Source organism: Lagenorhynchus albirostris, chromosome 10 (assembly GCF_949774975.1).
Source record: "Lagenorhynchus albirostris chromosome 10, mLagAlb1.1, whole genome shotgun sequence".
Lineage (NCBI taxonomy): Eukaryota > Metazoa > Chordata > Mammalia > Artiodactyla > Delphinidae > Lagenorhynchus > Lagenorhynchus albirostris.
Genome location: NC_083104.1, coordinates 81,102,995 through 81,119,313, shown reverse-complemented (window position 1 = coordinate 81,119,313; position 16,319 = coordinate 81,102,995). Strand labels below are relative to the sequence as shown.

Sequence of the window (16,319 nt, the reverse complement as noted above, 5' to 3'; positions counted from 1 at the left end):
AGAAATACAAAGCATCCTAAGAGACTACTATAAGCAACTCTATGCCAATAAAATGGACAACCTGGAAGAAATGGACAAATTCTTAGAAAGGTATAACCTTCCAAGACTGAACCAGGAAGAAATAGAAAATATGAACTGACCAATCACAAGTAATGAAATTGAAACTGTGATTAAAAATCTTATAACAAACAAAAGTCCAGGACCAGATGGCTTCACATGTGAATTCTATCAAACATTTAGAGAAGAGCTAACACCCACCCTTCTCAAACTCTTCCAAAAGTTGCAGAGGAAGGAACACTCCCAAACTCATTCTATGAGGCCACCATCACCCTGATACCAAAACCAGACAAAGATGCTACAAAAAGAAAATTACAGACCAATATCACTGATGAATACAGATGCAAAAATCCTCAACAAAATACTAGCAAAACAGAATCCAACAACACATTAAAAGGATCATACACCATGATCAAGTGGGATTTATCCCAGGGATGCAAGGATTCTTCAATACACGCAAATCAATCAATGTGATACACCGTATTAACAAACTGAAGAATAAAAACCATATGATCATCTCAATAGATGCAGAAAAAGCTTTTGACAAAATTCAACACCCATTTATGATAAAAACTCTCCAGAAAGTGGACATAGAGGTAACCTACCTCAACATAATAAAGGCCATATACGACAAACCCACAGCAAACATTCTCAATGGTGAAAAACTGAAAGCGTTTCCTCTAAGATCAGGAACAAGACAAGGATGTCCACTCTCACCACTATTATTCAACATAGTTTTTGAAGTCCTAGCCATGGCAATCAGAGAAGAAAAAGACATAAAAGGAATACACATTGGAAAAGAAGAAGTAAAACTGTCACTGTTTGCAGATGACATGATACTATACATAGGGAATCCTAAAGATGCCACCAGAAATCTACTAGAGCTAATAAATGAATTTGGTAAAGATGCAGGATACAAAATTAATGCACAGAAATCTCTTGCATTCGATACACTAATGATGAAAAATCTGAAAGAGAAATTAAGGAAACACTCCCATTTACCACTGTAACAAAAAGAATAAGACACCTAGGAATAAACCTACCTAGGGAGACAAAAGACCTGTATGCAGAAGACTATAAGACACTGATGAAATAAATTAAAGATAATACAAACAGATGGAGAGATATACCATGTTATTGGATTGGAAGAATCAATATTGTGAAAATGACTCTACTACCAAAGCAATCTACAGATTCAGTGAAATCCCTATCAAATTACCAAAGGCATTTTTACAGAACTAGAACAAAAAAATCTTAAAATTTGTATGGAACCACAAAAGACCCCGAATAGCCAAAGCAGTCTTGAGGGAAAAAAACATAACTGGAGGAATCAGACCCCCTGACTTCAGATGATACTACAAAGCTACAGTAATCAAGACAATATGGTACTGGCACAAAAACAGAAATATAGATCAATGGAACAGGATAGAAAGCCCAGAGATAAACCCATGCACCTGTGGTCAACTAACCTATGACAAAGGAGGCAAGGATATATAATGGAGAAAAGACAGTCTCTTCAATAAGTGGTGCTGGGAAAACTGGACAGCTACATGTAAAAGAATGAAATTAGAACACTCCCTAACACCATACACAAAAATAAACTCAAAATGGATTAGAGACCTAAATGTAAGACTGGACACTATCAAACTCTTAGAGGAAAACACTCTTTGACATAAATCACAGCAAGATCTTTTTTGATCCACCTCGTAGAGTAATGGAAATAAAAACAAAAATAAACAAATGGGACCTAATGAAACTTAAAAGCTTTTGCAAAGCAAAGAAAACTACAAACAAGACAAAAAGACAACCCTCAGAATGGGAGAAAATATTTGCAAACGAATCAATGGACAAAGGATTAATCTCCAAAATATATAAACAGCTCATGCAGCTCAATATTAAAAAAACAAACAACCCAGTCCAAAAATGGGCAGAAGAACTAAATAGACATTTCTCCAAAGAAGACATACAGATGGCCAAGAAGCACATGAAAAGCTGCTCAACATCACTAATTATTAGAGAAATGCAAGTCAAAACTACAATGAGGTATCACCTCACACCAGTTAGAATGGGCATCATCAGAAAATCTATAAACAGCAAATGCTGGAAAGGGTGTGGAGAAAAGGGAACCCTCTTGCACTGTTGGTAAGAATGTAAACTGATACAGCCACTATGGAGAACAGTATGGAGGTTCCTTAAAAAACTAAAAATAGAATTACCATATGACCCAGAAATCCCACTACTGGGCATATATCCAGTATATGAGAAAACCATAATTCAAAAAGACACATGCACCCCAATGTTCATTGCAGCACTATTTACAATAGCCAGGTCATGGAAGCAGCCTAAAGGCCCATCAACAAATGATAAAGAAGATGTGGTACATATATACAATGGAATATTACTCAGCCGTAAGAAAGAACGAAATTGGGTGATTTGTGGAGACGTGGATGGACCTAGAGTCTGTCATACAGAGTGAAGTAAGTCAGAAAGAGAAAAACAAATATTGTATATTAACGCATATATGTGGAACCTAGAGAAATGGTGCAGATGAACCGGTTTGCAGGGCAGAAGTTGAGACACAGATGTAGAGAACAAATGTATGGACACCAAGGGGGGAAAGTGGCGGGGGTGGTGGTGGTGGTGGTGGGATGAACTGGGAGATTGGGATTGACATGTATACACTAATATGTATAAATTGGATAACTAATAAGAACCTGCTGTATAAAAAGATAAAATAAAATTCAAAAATTAAAAAAAAATACTCTTTACACTCATCACTGCTTCTAAATGTGGGTAGGTTATTAAACATGCCACTAAGTCTTGCTATTTAATGAACTAATGATGAAGTTCCTGTATTACTGAATCATAAATTCGAGTTTTAAAATATTTTTGATAATCGGTTAATCAATAGAATTGGTTACCTTTGTAATCCTATGTGTTTTACTTTATGGATTTTAAGACATTGCTCTGAAAGGGGTTCACTGGTCTCACCAGACACCATAGCACAAAACTGGTGGCAACCTGTGCCCAGGAAGCATGAGGGGCGGGAGAGGCTGGGAGCCACGAGCAAGGGCCGCTTCCCTGAGGGAGCGAGATTCTGGCTTGGCCAGAAGGGAACACAGCTCAGGCCAGGGCGCTGAGCGCCCCTGAGAAGAGATTCAAGGGATGTGTGTTCTTTAACCCCAATGAAAAAGGGCAGCAGGGGGAGGTGGTAGCTGGGTCCAAGTCACAGCAGGTTGTAAAGAGAGGGAAGGAAACAGTTGTGGACAGTCAGGGAGACAGCGTTTGGCTAGACTCAGGTCAGATGGGAGGAAGACAATCCTGCCTGGGGGAGGAGACAGAGTGGAGGTGGAGACTGGAGGGTAGGCAAGGTTCCAGCTCAGGAGAGGAGCCAAGGGCTCAGGTAATAGACTGGGGAGGACCTGCAGGGGCCACTGAGGCAGGACCTGAGAGAGAGGCTAGGGGAGGGGGTGGCCCCGGGTAACCAGGGGTGGGACTCACCAGTCATGGCTACCACAGAGAGGGGGCCCACGCGCTGCCCACCATGTAGCCCGTACAAGTTCATCTTGTATTTGCGTGCAGGCTCCAGGCCGGGGACAGTGGCCTCTCGCTGGTCTGCGGCCACAGGCACCGCCTGGGGCTGCCCGTCCCTGTCCTTGTACTGGACCACGAAGGAGTCACACTGGCCCTCAGGGACTGTCCATGCAAGGCCCACGGAGCTGGGGGTCACATCTGTCACTGTCAGCTCCCCGAGACGTGGCTCCCGGGGGGGCTCGGTGGCTGCGGGAGTCTCTTCTGGTTGTGGAGCTGAGATAGAGATGGTGGGAGGCTGTTAGGAAAAGCCCCTCTTCCCCTTGTAGTAACATGTGTGTTGTTTTTGTGGTGCCCACCGGGTGGTTCTGATGTAAGACTACACTGATTGGCGACATCTGTCTGGCCAACAACCCTTCACTAAATCCCTGCCAGAATCCGGGGCTGTGCTTGCGGGGAGGGGTGTCAGCCACCACTGAGATCCTGGGAAAGTGGCTGAAGTTCCATCTGTGCATCTCTGGCTCCAAAGACCTCCCTTCCAGACCTCCCTGCTGGGCCCCAGACTTGTGTTTGCTCAGCGTCTTCCTTGGGTGCCTAACTGATGTCTCAAACTCAGCAAGTCCAAAACCGAGCTCAGGGGCTGCTGCCACACCTGCTCCCTCCCCAGCAAAACCACAGCTTCATTCTCCGAGCCATCCCTGAGTCCTCCTTCCACCCCTCAGCCGGCCTGCGAGGAAATCCTGTCCGCACCACCTTCAGAAGCTGACCCCCTTCCCCCTCCCCAACTCCACCGCCACCATCCCTAAGCACACATGCTCTTACTGGACTATAGCACAGTCTCCTAAATCCCCTCCCTCCTCCACCCTCATCCCCTTTGCTCTGTTCCCCACTGTTAACACATTAGTCAGAGTCTGTTCCCGCAATGGCTTCCATCTCACTCAGAGAAAAAAACAGGTCCTTACAATGACCTCCAAGGCCCCACCTGTTTATCTCTCACATCACCCTCCCCATTCCAAAACTTTCCTCACTGGTCCACAGACATTCAGGCACCTTCCCTCTGCTCCGGATGCTCTTCCCCAGAGGCCTGCGTGGCTTGTCCTCTCCCTCCTGCAGGTCCTTTTCTCAGGGAGGCCCTTTCCTGCCTGCTTCCCGCCCACTCACCATCTCACCTACTGGGCTTTGCTCTTCTCCCCAGCTCTTGTCACCGTCACATACGGTCTCACTGACATATTTGTGCAGTTTGGTGCCTGTCTCCCTCTGACAGAATGTGAGCTCTCAGCAGGAGCTTTGCCTTGTTCGCTGCTGTGTCCCCAGCACTGGCACCCAGTGGGTGCTCCACAAATGTTTGTTAAATGAATGAATGGTCTGCACGTCTGGAAAAGGCCAAGCTCAGGACCTGCTGGTCCCCATTGCCCCAGAATGAGCTGAGTCTGGGAAGCCCTGCTCATTAGTGACCAGCCTGGAAGGTGGTCCCAAGAGGCAACTGGCAGAGGGGTAGCTGGGTGAGTGGGGTTCCCAAGAGCTTGTTTCTCTGGCTCCTGTGGGAGGACAAGACTAGGCTCTGTACTGATAAAACCTGCTTTAAAAACAGGCTGGGGGCTTCCCTGGTGGCGCAGTAGTTGAGAGTCCGCCTGCCGATGCAGGGCACATGGGTTCGTGCCCCGGTCTGGGAAGATCCCACATGCCGCAGAGCGGCTGGGCCTGTGAGCCACGGCCGCTGGGCCTGTGCATCTGGAGCCTATGCTCCGCTACGGGAGAGACCACAATGGTAAGTGGCCCACGTACCACAAAAAAAAAAAAAAAAAAAACAGGCTGGCATGGGACTTCCCTGGTGGTCCAGTTGTTAGGGCTCCACGCTTCCACTGTAGGGGGCACGGGTTCAATCCCTGGCCGGGGAACTAAGATCCCACCAGCCGTGTGGTGTGGCCAGGCTGGAGTTGAGGCCTCAGGAGGATAGCAATAAGTCTGAGTGGGGAGGGCAGGGATGCAGGCAGCTGAAGGTGGGCCAGAACAACCATCACATACTGAGCTTCTCCCAGGTACAGGTGCCAGGCCACGCATGCGTTGTGTTTCATTTCATTTGCCTTCTAGCTCTGCTGGTTCCTTTAGCATCCGTTTCCTGTGTCTCTGTACTTCTTTCCATGAGAGAGAGAAACTGTCCCTCACCATCAAGCCTTATCATTGGTGGTCTGGCTTAACTGGGAAAGGTGGAATGATAGCTACCCATGAGTACCGCAGGCCCTATGCTGCCTTTGGCATAATCCTTTCCCAAGTTAGCCATGTTTCTAAAGCTGCATGCTAGTTCTTCTCCTAGCAGCGGTTCACCACGCGCTGCGTGCCAGGGGCCGGCCCCGGGTCAGCTCCGCGGGCTCCAGCTGCCTATCACCTTCCTGCTCGGATGATGAGCGCCATCGCACAGCTAAGAGCTGAGAAGCCAGGAATGGAACTCAGTTGCTCCGATTCCAAGATTCAGTTTTCCTCTACTGCACTGCCTCAGTCAGTGCCCGACACTGTCCATCCTTACCCAGGGACCAGTGTGGCTGCCCCGGACAGATGGATGGACTGAGGGTGGCTCCAGGAAAAACCTCGGCCACATTTTCTGGGCCTGGCATGAGCCTCCATCCTGCTACTTCAGGCCTGCAGGACAGGACCTCAGGATTTCCCCTCTCCCTACTCTCTGTGCTGACTAAAGAAAGAAAACAAATCGGGAGTGGAAGCTTCTGGAAACTAAGCCAACCAAGTCCCTTTGAGAAGTACAGAAACCATGCTCTGGAAACCTGTTTCTCTGCTTTTTAAAATCTTCCCCTTTATATTAAAAGTTGCTTTTGAAAAAGCTGTGTCTTTGTTTCAGTGAACAAAGGGGAAAAGAGATGCCCCTTGCTGGGGCCAAGCTGGGCAGATTAGCAGGAGGGTCCCAGAGGCCTGTCTGTGATCTGGCCCCTCACGCTGGGGCTCTGGAGAGTAGGTGCCCAGGCTGGTCCTCTGTGGTGGCTGAGTGGCCCTGTACCCGGGTGGAAGGGACATTCTTCCTTGCTATAACCACTCACTGGATGAGCAGTAAAGAAAGTTTCCAGCTGCACTGGTGCAGAGGGCAATGTCTCATGGACATTCTGAATATTTAAGCTGAACCAGCCAAAGGGGACAGAGCAGACCCCAGGCTAAGGACAAATGTAGTAACCATAGCAGCAAACATTGCCAGCATGTTTACTTGCTGCCAGACCCTTTCTTAGGTCTGTTAACTCATTTAATCTCACAACGGTTCTGTGAGGTAGGTGTTACTATCCCCATTTTACAGCTGAGGAAACAGGCACAGAAAGTTTAAGACTTGCTCAAAGTCATGCAGCTGGTTGTTGCCCAGTCCCCCGTGAGCTGTTCTTTCTAGGTCTTCCACAGGCAGGTGGGGAAGGCAATGGAGGGCAATGCCACGGGGAGGCTGGGGGCCACTGGTGGGACGAAAACAAACAAGCCCCCGGCCTCACTCACCGGTCACGCCCACGGTGGACACGGGGCCCACACGCCGCCCCCCGTGCAGGCCGTACAGGTGCATCTTGTACTTGCGCCCGGGCTCCAGGCCCCCAGCGGTCACCTCTCTCTCCTCGCCCCCGACACGCACCACCTGGGGCCCGTCCCTGCCCTTGTACTGGATGGTGAAGGAGTCGAAGTGGCCCTGGGGGACGGTCCAGGAGAGGCTCAGCGAGTCCGGGGAGGATCCTGTCACCGTCAGCTCCCCAAGGAGGGGCTCCTCGGGGGCCTCCGAGGCCTCTGTGCTGGGTTCTGTGGAGCTGGGGGTGTCTTCCTCTGCATCAGAGAAGGAGAGACACAGAGAGGGTGAGGCAGGGTCCCAGGTGATGTCCTTGGGTCTCCTCCCAAGCCTTGGCCCCGGCTCCGGGCCCTGAAGTCAGTTCAGAGAAGCCCGTCCTTGGGGCTGGGTGGTCCTGTTCAGCTGACATCTCATAAACATGCCTGGAGCCTCCGGGGTCAGCTGTGGGGGACCAGGGCAGCCACCAGCATGGCTCACAGAGGCCCTTCCCTGCCCAGGGGGACACACTGGTCCTCAGGGAGCCTGGAGGAGGCACACAGGGCACCATGGCTCAGCCTCGAGTAGAGGGGCCTCCTGCACCCCACTCACCCATCACCTGAGAGAGGGTGATCCTCCCACGAGGTCCCACCCTGGGGCTTCCACCGTCCACTCACTTGTCACCCCGATGACAGAGACGGGGCCCACGCGCTGGCTGTCATGGAAGCCGTACAGGTTCATCTTGTACTTGTGGTCTGGCTCCAGGCCCGAGATGGTGACCCCGTCCTGGTGCCCAGGCACCCTCATCACCTTGGGCTGCCCGTCCCTGTCTCTGTACTGGACGGTGAAAGAGTCGAAGTGGCCCTGGGGGACGGTCCAGGAGAGGCTCAACGAGTCCAGGGAGGATCCTATCACCGTCAGCTCCCCCAGGAGGGGCTCCTCGGGGGGCTCTGGTGCCTCTGTGCTGGGCTCTGTGGGGCTGGGGGTCTCGTCCATGCCTTCCTGCGGGGCTGAGAGAAGAGATTAGACTTTACAGGTGATGTGCTTTGTGGTGATGTTAATCGTGACAATAAAGTACATTTGGCAAATATACTCTTCAAGCTGTCAGCTTAGGGGTTCCTGTAGCCTTTGTATTAGCCATTCAGTAATTCATCAAAGGAGACAGGGCTGAGACAGGCCCCTAAACCTCGTCAGTGCTGGACGACTGCACTGTGGGGGTAGGGGGCCACCTCTCACGTCTGAGAAAGGAGACAAGATAGGAAGAGAGGGAACTCTGAGGGATGCTTCTCTGCTGTGTTCATGGACAGTGCTGAGCACAGGAGAGCGAGGGGGCAGTAAGGCTTCTTCCCACTGTGTTCCTCCCTTTCAGCTCCACCGACCAGGACAGGAAATGGGATGTGCTCCGCTAAGGCTTCCCTGGGCAACCCTGCCTCTCCCTCCACTTCAGACAAGAGCGGGAGCGGGGTGTGGGCGGGGGAGATGTTGCGGATGGTGCTAGGGGCTGTGGAGGGCGGTGCTCTTCCCCGGCCTGGGCTAGAGTCACAGCCCTGAGGCATCTGCCCACCGTCTGCAGCAGCTAGGTCTTTGCTGAGGCTCCATGGGGCGGGGAGACTGACACAGGGAAGCCAGCCCTTCTGTGACTCACTCCACGGTCCATGGGGGACTGCTAAGGAGACAGGAGATTGAGGAGGCAGCAGGCAAGAATGATAACCCAGGCAAGGATGGGGAAGGTGGGGAGGTGAGGAGAGAAAAAGGATACTGGGAAGTGAGAGGGTCAGGGAGAAATACTAGCTCACTCTTCAATGGCAGTTTTGATGTGCCAGGCACTGTTCTAGGTGCCATATGTATATTAACTCATTTAATTCTAACAACTTTGTGAAGCTGTTACCATTATCATCCCCATTTAACAGATGAGAAAGCTGAGGCCCAGAGAGGTTCAGTAACTTGCACAAGATCCCAGAGCTAGGATTAAAATCCAGGCAGTTGGCTCTAGAGCCCATGCTCCCAACCGTGATGCCACACAGCCATGGAAATGGTGCTGGATGGGGGAGGCTGGGCCCATGGAGGAATGCAGGGCAGGGGGGCTGAAAGTGAGCCCTTTGCCCTGCTCCAAGCTGGCTGGGAGTCAGGGAGTCAGGGGGCTGGGAGGAGGCTGGGGAAACATGGAGCTCATGTCTCTTGGATTTGCCAGCTCTGAACAGAGCAGCTTTCGCGGGAGGGTGTGGGCAGCAGGCAACAGAAGCTCAGAAATGACCACAACCTGAGCCAGGGGAAGAAGGCCAGCAAAGACCGTGGGGAAAGAACACAGGGGCTGAGGACATCCACGGGGAGGACAGCCCGGGACGAAGGGGTGATTCCCAGTGCTCAGAATGTGGGAAATGGGGTCTGTTCTTGGAGATGGAGAAGCAGGGCCAAGAAAGTTTGGTCAGGGGCTGGCAGCTGGATGCAAAGTCCTGGGATGTCGGGAAGTAGACTGTGGAGGTTTGGCAGAACTGGAGCCGAGAAAGAGAAGGTGGAGGGAAGTGTGAAGGATCCCTGGTCAGGTCCTGCTCACAGGGCTGTGGGTTGGCCAGGGAGGGAGCCCCGTGCAGCCCTGACTCACCTGTGGTGGCCACCACGGACACAGGCCCCACGCGCTGCCTGCCATGAAGCCCGTAGAGGTTCATCTTATACTTCCGGTCAGACTCCAGGCCGGGGACGGTGACCTCATTCTCATGCCCCCTGATGGGCACTGCCTGGGCCCGCCCCTGCGCATCCTTGTACTGGACCATGAAGGAGTCAAAAGCACCCTGGGCCACCGTCCAGGACAGGCGCAGGGAGTCTGGGGCGCTGCCGGTCACTGTCAGCTCCCCCAGCAGGGGCTGCTCAGGGGACTCTGGGTGGCGGGGCTCCTCTCTCTTCTCTGGGGCTGTAAATGAGAGGATCCAGGCAGGGCTGAGCTGGCAGAACCCCAGGATTGGGGCCTGGGGTTTGGACAGGTTGTCACACCTGTGGGAGTCTCTACGCAACTAGCACGAGTGATGAACTCTGAGAAATCTGGCGCAACCAGGGTATGACACACCTTCTGGGCCTTGGGGAGCAGCTGAACAGGATGAAAGGGTCCCAGCAGTGCGGGGGAGGCTGGCTGGCCCTGAGCCCAAAAGCAGGGCCAGGATTCGGAGTCAGCCATCTCGCTGGGAGGCCCCAGCTGATTCCTGGCTGGGGGCAAGCGTGCGGGAGACTGGGAGGGGTCACATGGGGGCTTGGGTGGCCGCTACTCACCAGTGGTACCATCGGCCGTGAGGGGGCCGTGCCGCTTCTTGTTGACAATCCCAAACAGAGTGAATCTGTACTTGTGGTCAGGGTCCAGCGGGGAGACAATGACCGAGCGCTCGGGGGCTTCCACGGGCACCACCTGGGGCCGTCCGTCCCTGTCCCTGTACTGGACCACGAAGGAGTCAAACTGGCCCTCAGGGACAGTCCAGGAGAGGTGCAGCGAATCTGGGGTGGGATCTGTCACCCACAGCTTTCCCAGGCGAGGTGGAGTCACTGAGCTGGAATCCGTCTGAGGCACTAGAAAGAGCAGGTAGAGAGAAGGGAGGGACACAGGTCAAAGGATAAGAAGGAAACCATCTCCCACCTGGGGATGCCGTGTGAGGTTGTACAGGCTGTTCACTACACAAAAGGTGCATGGTGGAGGGAGCACGGAGGGGCTGAAATCCAGCCAGTGCTCTGCTTGCCAACCCTGGCAAAGGGCTATGCCCACCTGGAAGAAGGGGTGCTTTCTTTGATGGGGCACAAAAGCACTGTATGGACTAGTGTGGCCCTGACTCGTTCTGCAGCCTGGAAAGGGCTTCAGAGAGACGGGAGCCCAGCCAGCCCCTTCCACATCTCCACGGCCAGGGAAGTCTTCCAGGACAGCCTCTACTGTTTCCAGGCCTAACAACTAGCTGCTTTCTTCTCCAAGAGAGGGAAGCTTGGTCCTTGGCGCGTTCTTACGTGGGAGAGCCCCCACACCTGCGCTCTGGGCCCCACTCCCTCCTTTCCTACCCTCCCTCCCTGGGCTGTGCCACGCGCATTTACACAAGCTCCTCCGCGCAGCTCCGTCGCCCTCCAGCCTCCACCCTCCCTCTCTGCTCTCTAGTCCCAGCCCAAATTCCAGAAGGAGATGTCTACACTGCTTGTAGTCATGTCCTCACCTACCTCACCCTCCCAACCCAGCTCCAGCCTCCACCAGCCGCTCTCACCGGGGTGAGTGGTGACCTCGCCATTGCTAAGTTCAGTGGACACTCTGTAGCCTTGACTCACTCTTACGGAATCTGACACGTCTGACCGCGCCCTTCACTTTGGCGTCCCTCTCCCCAATTCACCCTGCAGGCACCCCTTCCTCTGCTCTTGCCCTGAGTGTTAGCCATCTCCAGGGTTCCAGTGGCCATGTCTCTTCTCCCTGCCCCCCGGCTTCTGCCTGTTGGGACACCCACACCCCCTCTTCAGGCCTTTCCTCTGCTCTCCAGGCCCATGAGGGCAGCAGGATGACCCTATGGCCCCGTCACTTTCTGCTTGAGTGACCTGGCCCTCTCTGCGCCTCAGTTCTCCTCACCTGTGACATGAGCATGCCTCACAGGGCTGCTTATGAGGGTGAAGTGCGATGATACACTTAGAACATCTTGAACACATCTGACACTTAACGAATGCTCGAAAGATGTTTAACTAAGTGTCCCCCGCTGCACTGCTCCTCACATCCGTTGCCCCTTGCCTCAGGGAATAGGACTGCCCTCTCCAGCTATCCTCTGCAGCAGCCTCAGTGTTATTTGTAAGATAAATATTGAATTATGTCACTCTCTCACGTAAAGCCCTTTGGCGGCTCCCTAGGGTCCTCAGATGAGGTCCAAGTGACTCAGTCGGACACATGAGACCAGTGAGATCAGTGCCCTCAGCTGCCAGGTGCCCTGCCCCCCGCCCAGAGGAAAGAGGCTTTGATTCTCTTACAGGGCCACACTCTCTCCTGCCTCACTCTCCCTCTGTTTGCTCTACCCTCCTCAACCTCCCTGCCTGACCACCACAATTTTCCCTTCAGGATTCATCTCCGGCACCACCTTCTCCAGGGAGCCTTCCTGGACTTGCCGAAGCACTGGGCAGACCCACTTCAGGACTGTGCAGAGGGCAGAGGCAGGGGTGTGTGTGACCCCTCTCACTTACAGATCTTGGCTTCAGCCACCAGGGGGCCATGCCTCTTCTTGCCCACGAGCCCGTACAGGACAAATTTGTACTTGCGGCCGATGTCCAGGTTGGAGATGAGGGCTGAGCGCTGGGGTCCCTCTACAGGCACCACCTGGGGCCTGTCCCTGTCTTTGTATTGGATCACGAAGGAGTCAAACTCGCCCTCAGGGACCGTCCAGTGCAGAAGCAGGGAGTTGGAAGTCATGTCCGTCACCATCAGCTTGCCCAGGTGTGGCGGGGCCAAGGGCTGCCCAGGCTTCTCCCCATCCCTGTCTGGGGTGTGGGGCAAAGCAAAGCACGTGGGCTCAAGCACTGCCTTGTCCCCAGGCTCCTTCCCTCTCCTCTGCCCACTGGCTCACTCCATCCTGGACAGCTCCCTTCCCAGAAGCCTCCATTCCCCGCCCTCTGTTCTCCGGGACCAGCCTTTCTAAGAAGGTGGGCATTTCTCCCCAGTCTCTGCTCTGGAGTGAGAGCTTTGGCTCTGCCCTTGCGATAACTGCCTCCCCACTCACAAAGGTCCCAGTCCCTCTTCACACCAAGGTCTCTGGGGGAGCTTCAGGTCCCCTGTGGTTTTCCCTGAGAGTTCAGAACCTTGCCATTGCTGTTTCAGAGCAGTCTGAAGACGCCTCGGTCCACCTGACCTCCTCCCTCCCTTACCGCCCTCTCCCCAGTGGTGAGCTTGATCTGGAGCTGCAGGGAGAGCTGGCTAATGGGACCAGGGGGTGCTGTCCACTGCAGGCTGGGCTCGCAGGGTGAGGGGCAGCGCCACTGTCCTAGCCTGTCCAGGGAGGGGATGGCAGGGGCTTGGGAGAAGGGAAAGGGAGGAGAGGGCTGAGGGTCAGGATCCTCAGGGCCAGACGCCTCCCCACACCCACCCTGAGAGACATAGTGGGCGGGCTGGGGCAGAGGAGTAACCAGGAAGTGGGGGCAGGGCGATTCTGCACAAAGAAAGCTGTAAGCGGAGAGCCAGGGGGCCAACAGCCTCTCTCCTTGAATCCTCGTCCCATCCTTTGACTTTTGTCCTCTCATCTACTTTGCCTGGAGTACTCCCCTCCCTGGCCCACCCTACCATTGTGCTAAGACCCCCTCCATCCCTCTTGCCTCTGAACCCTCAACTCCTTTTCTCTCCTTGTTTCTCCTACCACCCTGACCCAAACACCAGCCCTGCCCTTCAATCTCCACCCCACCTCTGAAATCCTAATGGCCCAGCCCCTCCCCCAACCTCAGGACATTGGTCTTGAGCAGAATCCAGGTTGTACCCATAATGCCTTGGTAGATGAGAGGAGCAGAGGGCTCGCCCCCGGAGGGCACCCCACGAAGTGACAGCTCATAGGGGGATCCAGGAGGGGGTGAGGGCAGCAGAGCCTGACGGGCATCCCCTGGCAGTAGTTCCTCATGTGCCCCAGGCCCTTCGGGCACCCGTAGGCGCAGCTGGAAGTGGGCAAAGGTGTCAGGCTGGGCAGTCCAGGCCACGCGGAGGTGCCCTGTCTTGTCTCTGCCCAGCACCCTCAACTCTGCCAGCTCCTGGGGTCGCTGCTGCAGGACAGGGGCCTGAGCCCCTTGAGTCGTTGAAGGGCCTGAGGGAGGAGGCTCATCAGTGGCCCCCAGGAGGTCTGAGGGGGAGGACCCTGGGAAGAGGCAGGGGGAGAAAAACAGGAGAGTGGAGTATGAGAGTCAGAAAGGAAACCCTGGCCCCCAGGCTCTGCCCTCTAGCCTCTAAGAGCCTACAGACCCTCCCTTTTCTGCTCCTGGATCACCCCCTGGGTCACCTCATCATCCCAAACGTGCACCACAGTCCTGCACAGACAGGCCCGCAAGTAATAAATAAAAGAAATAAAGTCTGCCATCCCTCGTCCCACAAGGCTCCTGTGACCTCCAGCCCCGACAGACCACCATGTCCCTCCCCACAGGAACCCCTTCCCCACTGGGTGGTGGTCGTGACTTCCAATAGTGCTGCAGTGACAAGCCTGGAAGAAAGGAGGAGACGGTGGTGTTAGGGGAGGAGGGTACAGAGAGAGTAGGTAGTGAGAAGAGAGGGAAGAGGGGATGGGGGGATGGACATCCAGCTCAGGTGGCATCTGGGCCCTGTGGGGGAAGAAGAGGTCCAGAACCCTCCCCACGACAGCCACAGAGCGCCCCTTCCCCGAGCCAGAACGTCGTTCCTGTGGGAGAGACAAGTGTGAAGTGAGCCAGGAGGTTGGAAAGGCAGCTCAAGAAGCAGTGGTTTCACCTCTCACACACACATGCTGCCTGATGGCTTCAAGGCCACCTCCAAGCAGCTCCGATGTGTCCCTTTGAGGTTGGGGCCAAATTGTGGAAAACAGTAACCATGACCACAGTCTTCAGCCGCTCTCACCACCGTGAGTCAGAGTGGGGAACCACTGGTTTCTCTCCCTACCCGACCCAAACTGCTCCAGACACTGCCCCTCCCACCAAATGCCCCTTCTGTTGCCTAGAACAGGATTCCTGGCAGAAGTGTCCTAGGAACCCAAGTGAAAATCAGACAGTCCCAAAGAACAGGTCTCCTTGACCTTGGGTATCCACCAGGACCCTGAGGGTGGAGGTGGCGTCTAGGGACGTGAGAAAGTGCGCTTTGTTGGGGAGGTTCTCTTGGAGCCTGGACCAGGTAGGGCTTGAAGACAGAGCGTGCGGTGGGGTGGCAGCCGGAGCAGTGAGGCAGCGGGAGGAACTCATGGATGCCGACTCCAGTGGCAGGTGAGACTGGGCAGGAGATGGGTGGTCCCGCGGCCCCACCTACACTACCTGTGGTTGTGATGAAGGCGTAGGACTTGGAGGTCTGCCCTGCCCGCACCCCGTGGACCTCCACGTGGTAGGTGGTACCGGGCTTGAGATCTGGCAGACTGACGGTGCGCGTGGTGCCCGGCACGGTCAGCTCCCCGCCGGGGCCCTCTGCGGGCGGCTGGGGCCGCCAGCGCAGCACCACGCGCTCGAAGTAGCCGCGGAGCCCGTCGAGGGACACGAGTAGTGCGCCGTCGGCGGAACTGCCCAGCACCTCGGGCTTGGGGTGGCGGGGAGCAGCCACCCGGTCGACGCCTTCGGGCGAGAGGCCGTAGGTGCCCTGGTTGGAGTCCCGCTTCCAGGTGCCCGAGTCGGGGCTGGAGGTGGGGTGGGAGCGACGGGCCGGGGGTGCGGGGGAGCTGGTGGGGATGGCCGCCGCCAGGCGACGCCGCTGCAGGTATTCGTGGATGTGGCGCGCCACCGACGTGTAGGTCTGGTTGGCCCGCAGTGGGTAGCCGTGAGCCCGCAGGTGGCGCTCCAGGTCCTGCGCGGTGCCGCGGAAGCGGCCCAGTTCGTCCGTCAGGTTGCCCCACGCCCGCCGAGGGGGCTGGGGTAGGTTCGGCCCGGGCCGAGACTCCGCCTCCCCCTCCTCCGCCGGCCGCGAGGGCCGAGGGGGGACTGGTGGGCGCGGGGGCCGCGGGGCCGGGACCGGCCGGGGCCGGGGCCTGGGGGACGGGGCTGGGGCGTGCGCCTCCGGGTGACTGTAGTGGCCTGGTGCTGCCGGGGCGGAAAAAGGGGGAGGGGGAGAGCCGGTCAGTGGCAGCCCCCCACCAATCCCTGCACTCCTCCCCGCGGCAGTTCCTCCCACCGTCCCTCCCACCGTCCCTCCCACCGGAGCCAGAGGCCTCCTCCTGTGCCCCAGCCCCACCTGGAAAGAGAATCGAGAGAAAGGAGTTAGTGTCCCAGGATTCCCTCACCCCGTGCCCTCCAAGCCCGCCACTGTTGGTGCCCTAGAGAGAAGAAACCAGCGGGTGGGGCCCTGTGTCTGAAGGAGAGAAAGGGGAGTGGGAGGAGAGACTGCGAGCTACAGCGAGGTGGGCGTCCCTCTGTCACAGGAAAAGAAAAGAAAGATCCAGGCATCTGTTAAGAGACCTTGAGGGTTAGTGGAAAATTACTGCTGAGACCTAAGTCCCCCAATCCCCAATCCTAAAGTCAACAGGAGTGCTGATCTCTCATCTGCCTAATTCCAATCTCTCCAAGATCTGACCACTGACTG

General features: G+C 55.1%; 1 protein-coding gene across 8 annotated transcripts in view; it reads right to left on the bottom strand.

Annotated features, from left to right (window-relative positions):
* The window catches only part of TNXB (tenascin XB), a 63,037-nt gene that overhangs the window by 27,416 nt on the left and 19,302 nt on the right, over positions 1-16,319 (bottom strand). For 2 of the 8 annotated variants that reach the window (XM_060163174.1, XM_060163175.1), the window contains exons 1-2: positions 7,072-7,270; positions 3,559-3,864 (exon numbers count right to left, since the gene is read on the bottom strand). In XM_060163174.1, the coding sequence (XP_060019157.1) occupies positions 3,559-3,864; positions 7,072-7,135 (370 nt within the window). In that variant the 5' untranslated portion in view covers positions 7,136-7,270. Of the gene's footprint in view, positions 1-3,558; positions 3,865-7,071; positions 7,385-7,765; positions 8,116-9,707; positions 10,014-10,366; positions 10,658-12,283; positions 12,578-13,563; positions 13,933-15,067; positions 15,821-16,319 lie in introns of those variants that run through there. The other 6 variants (XM_060163176.1, XM_060163177.1, XM_060163180.1 and 3 more) reach the window with 5 other exon arrangements.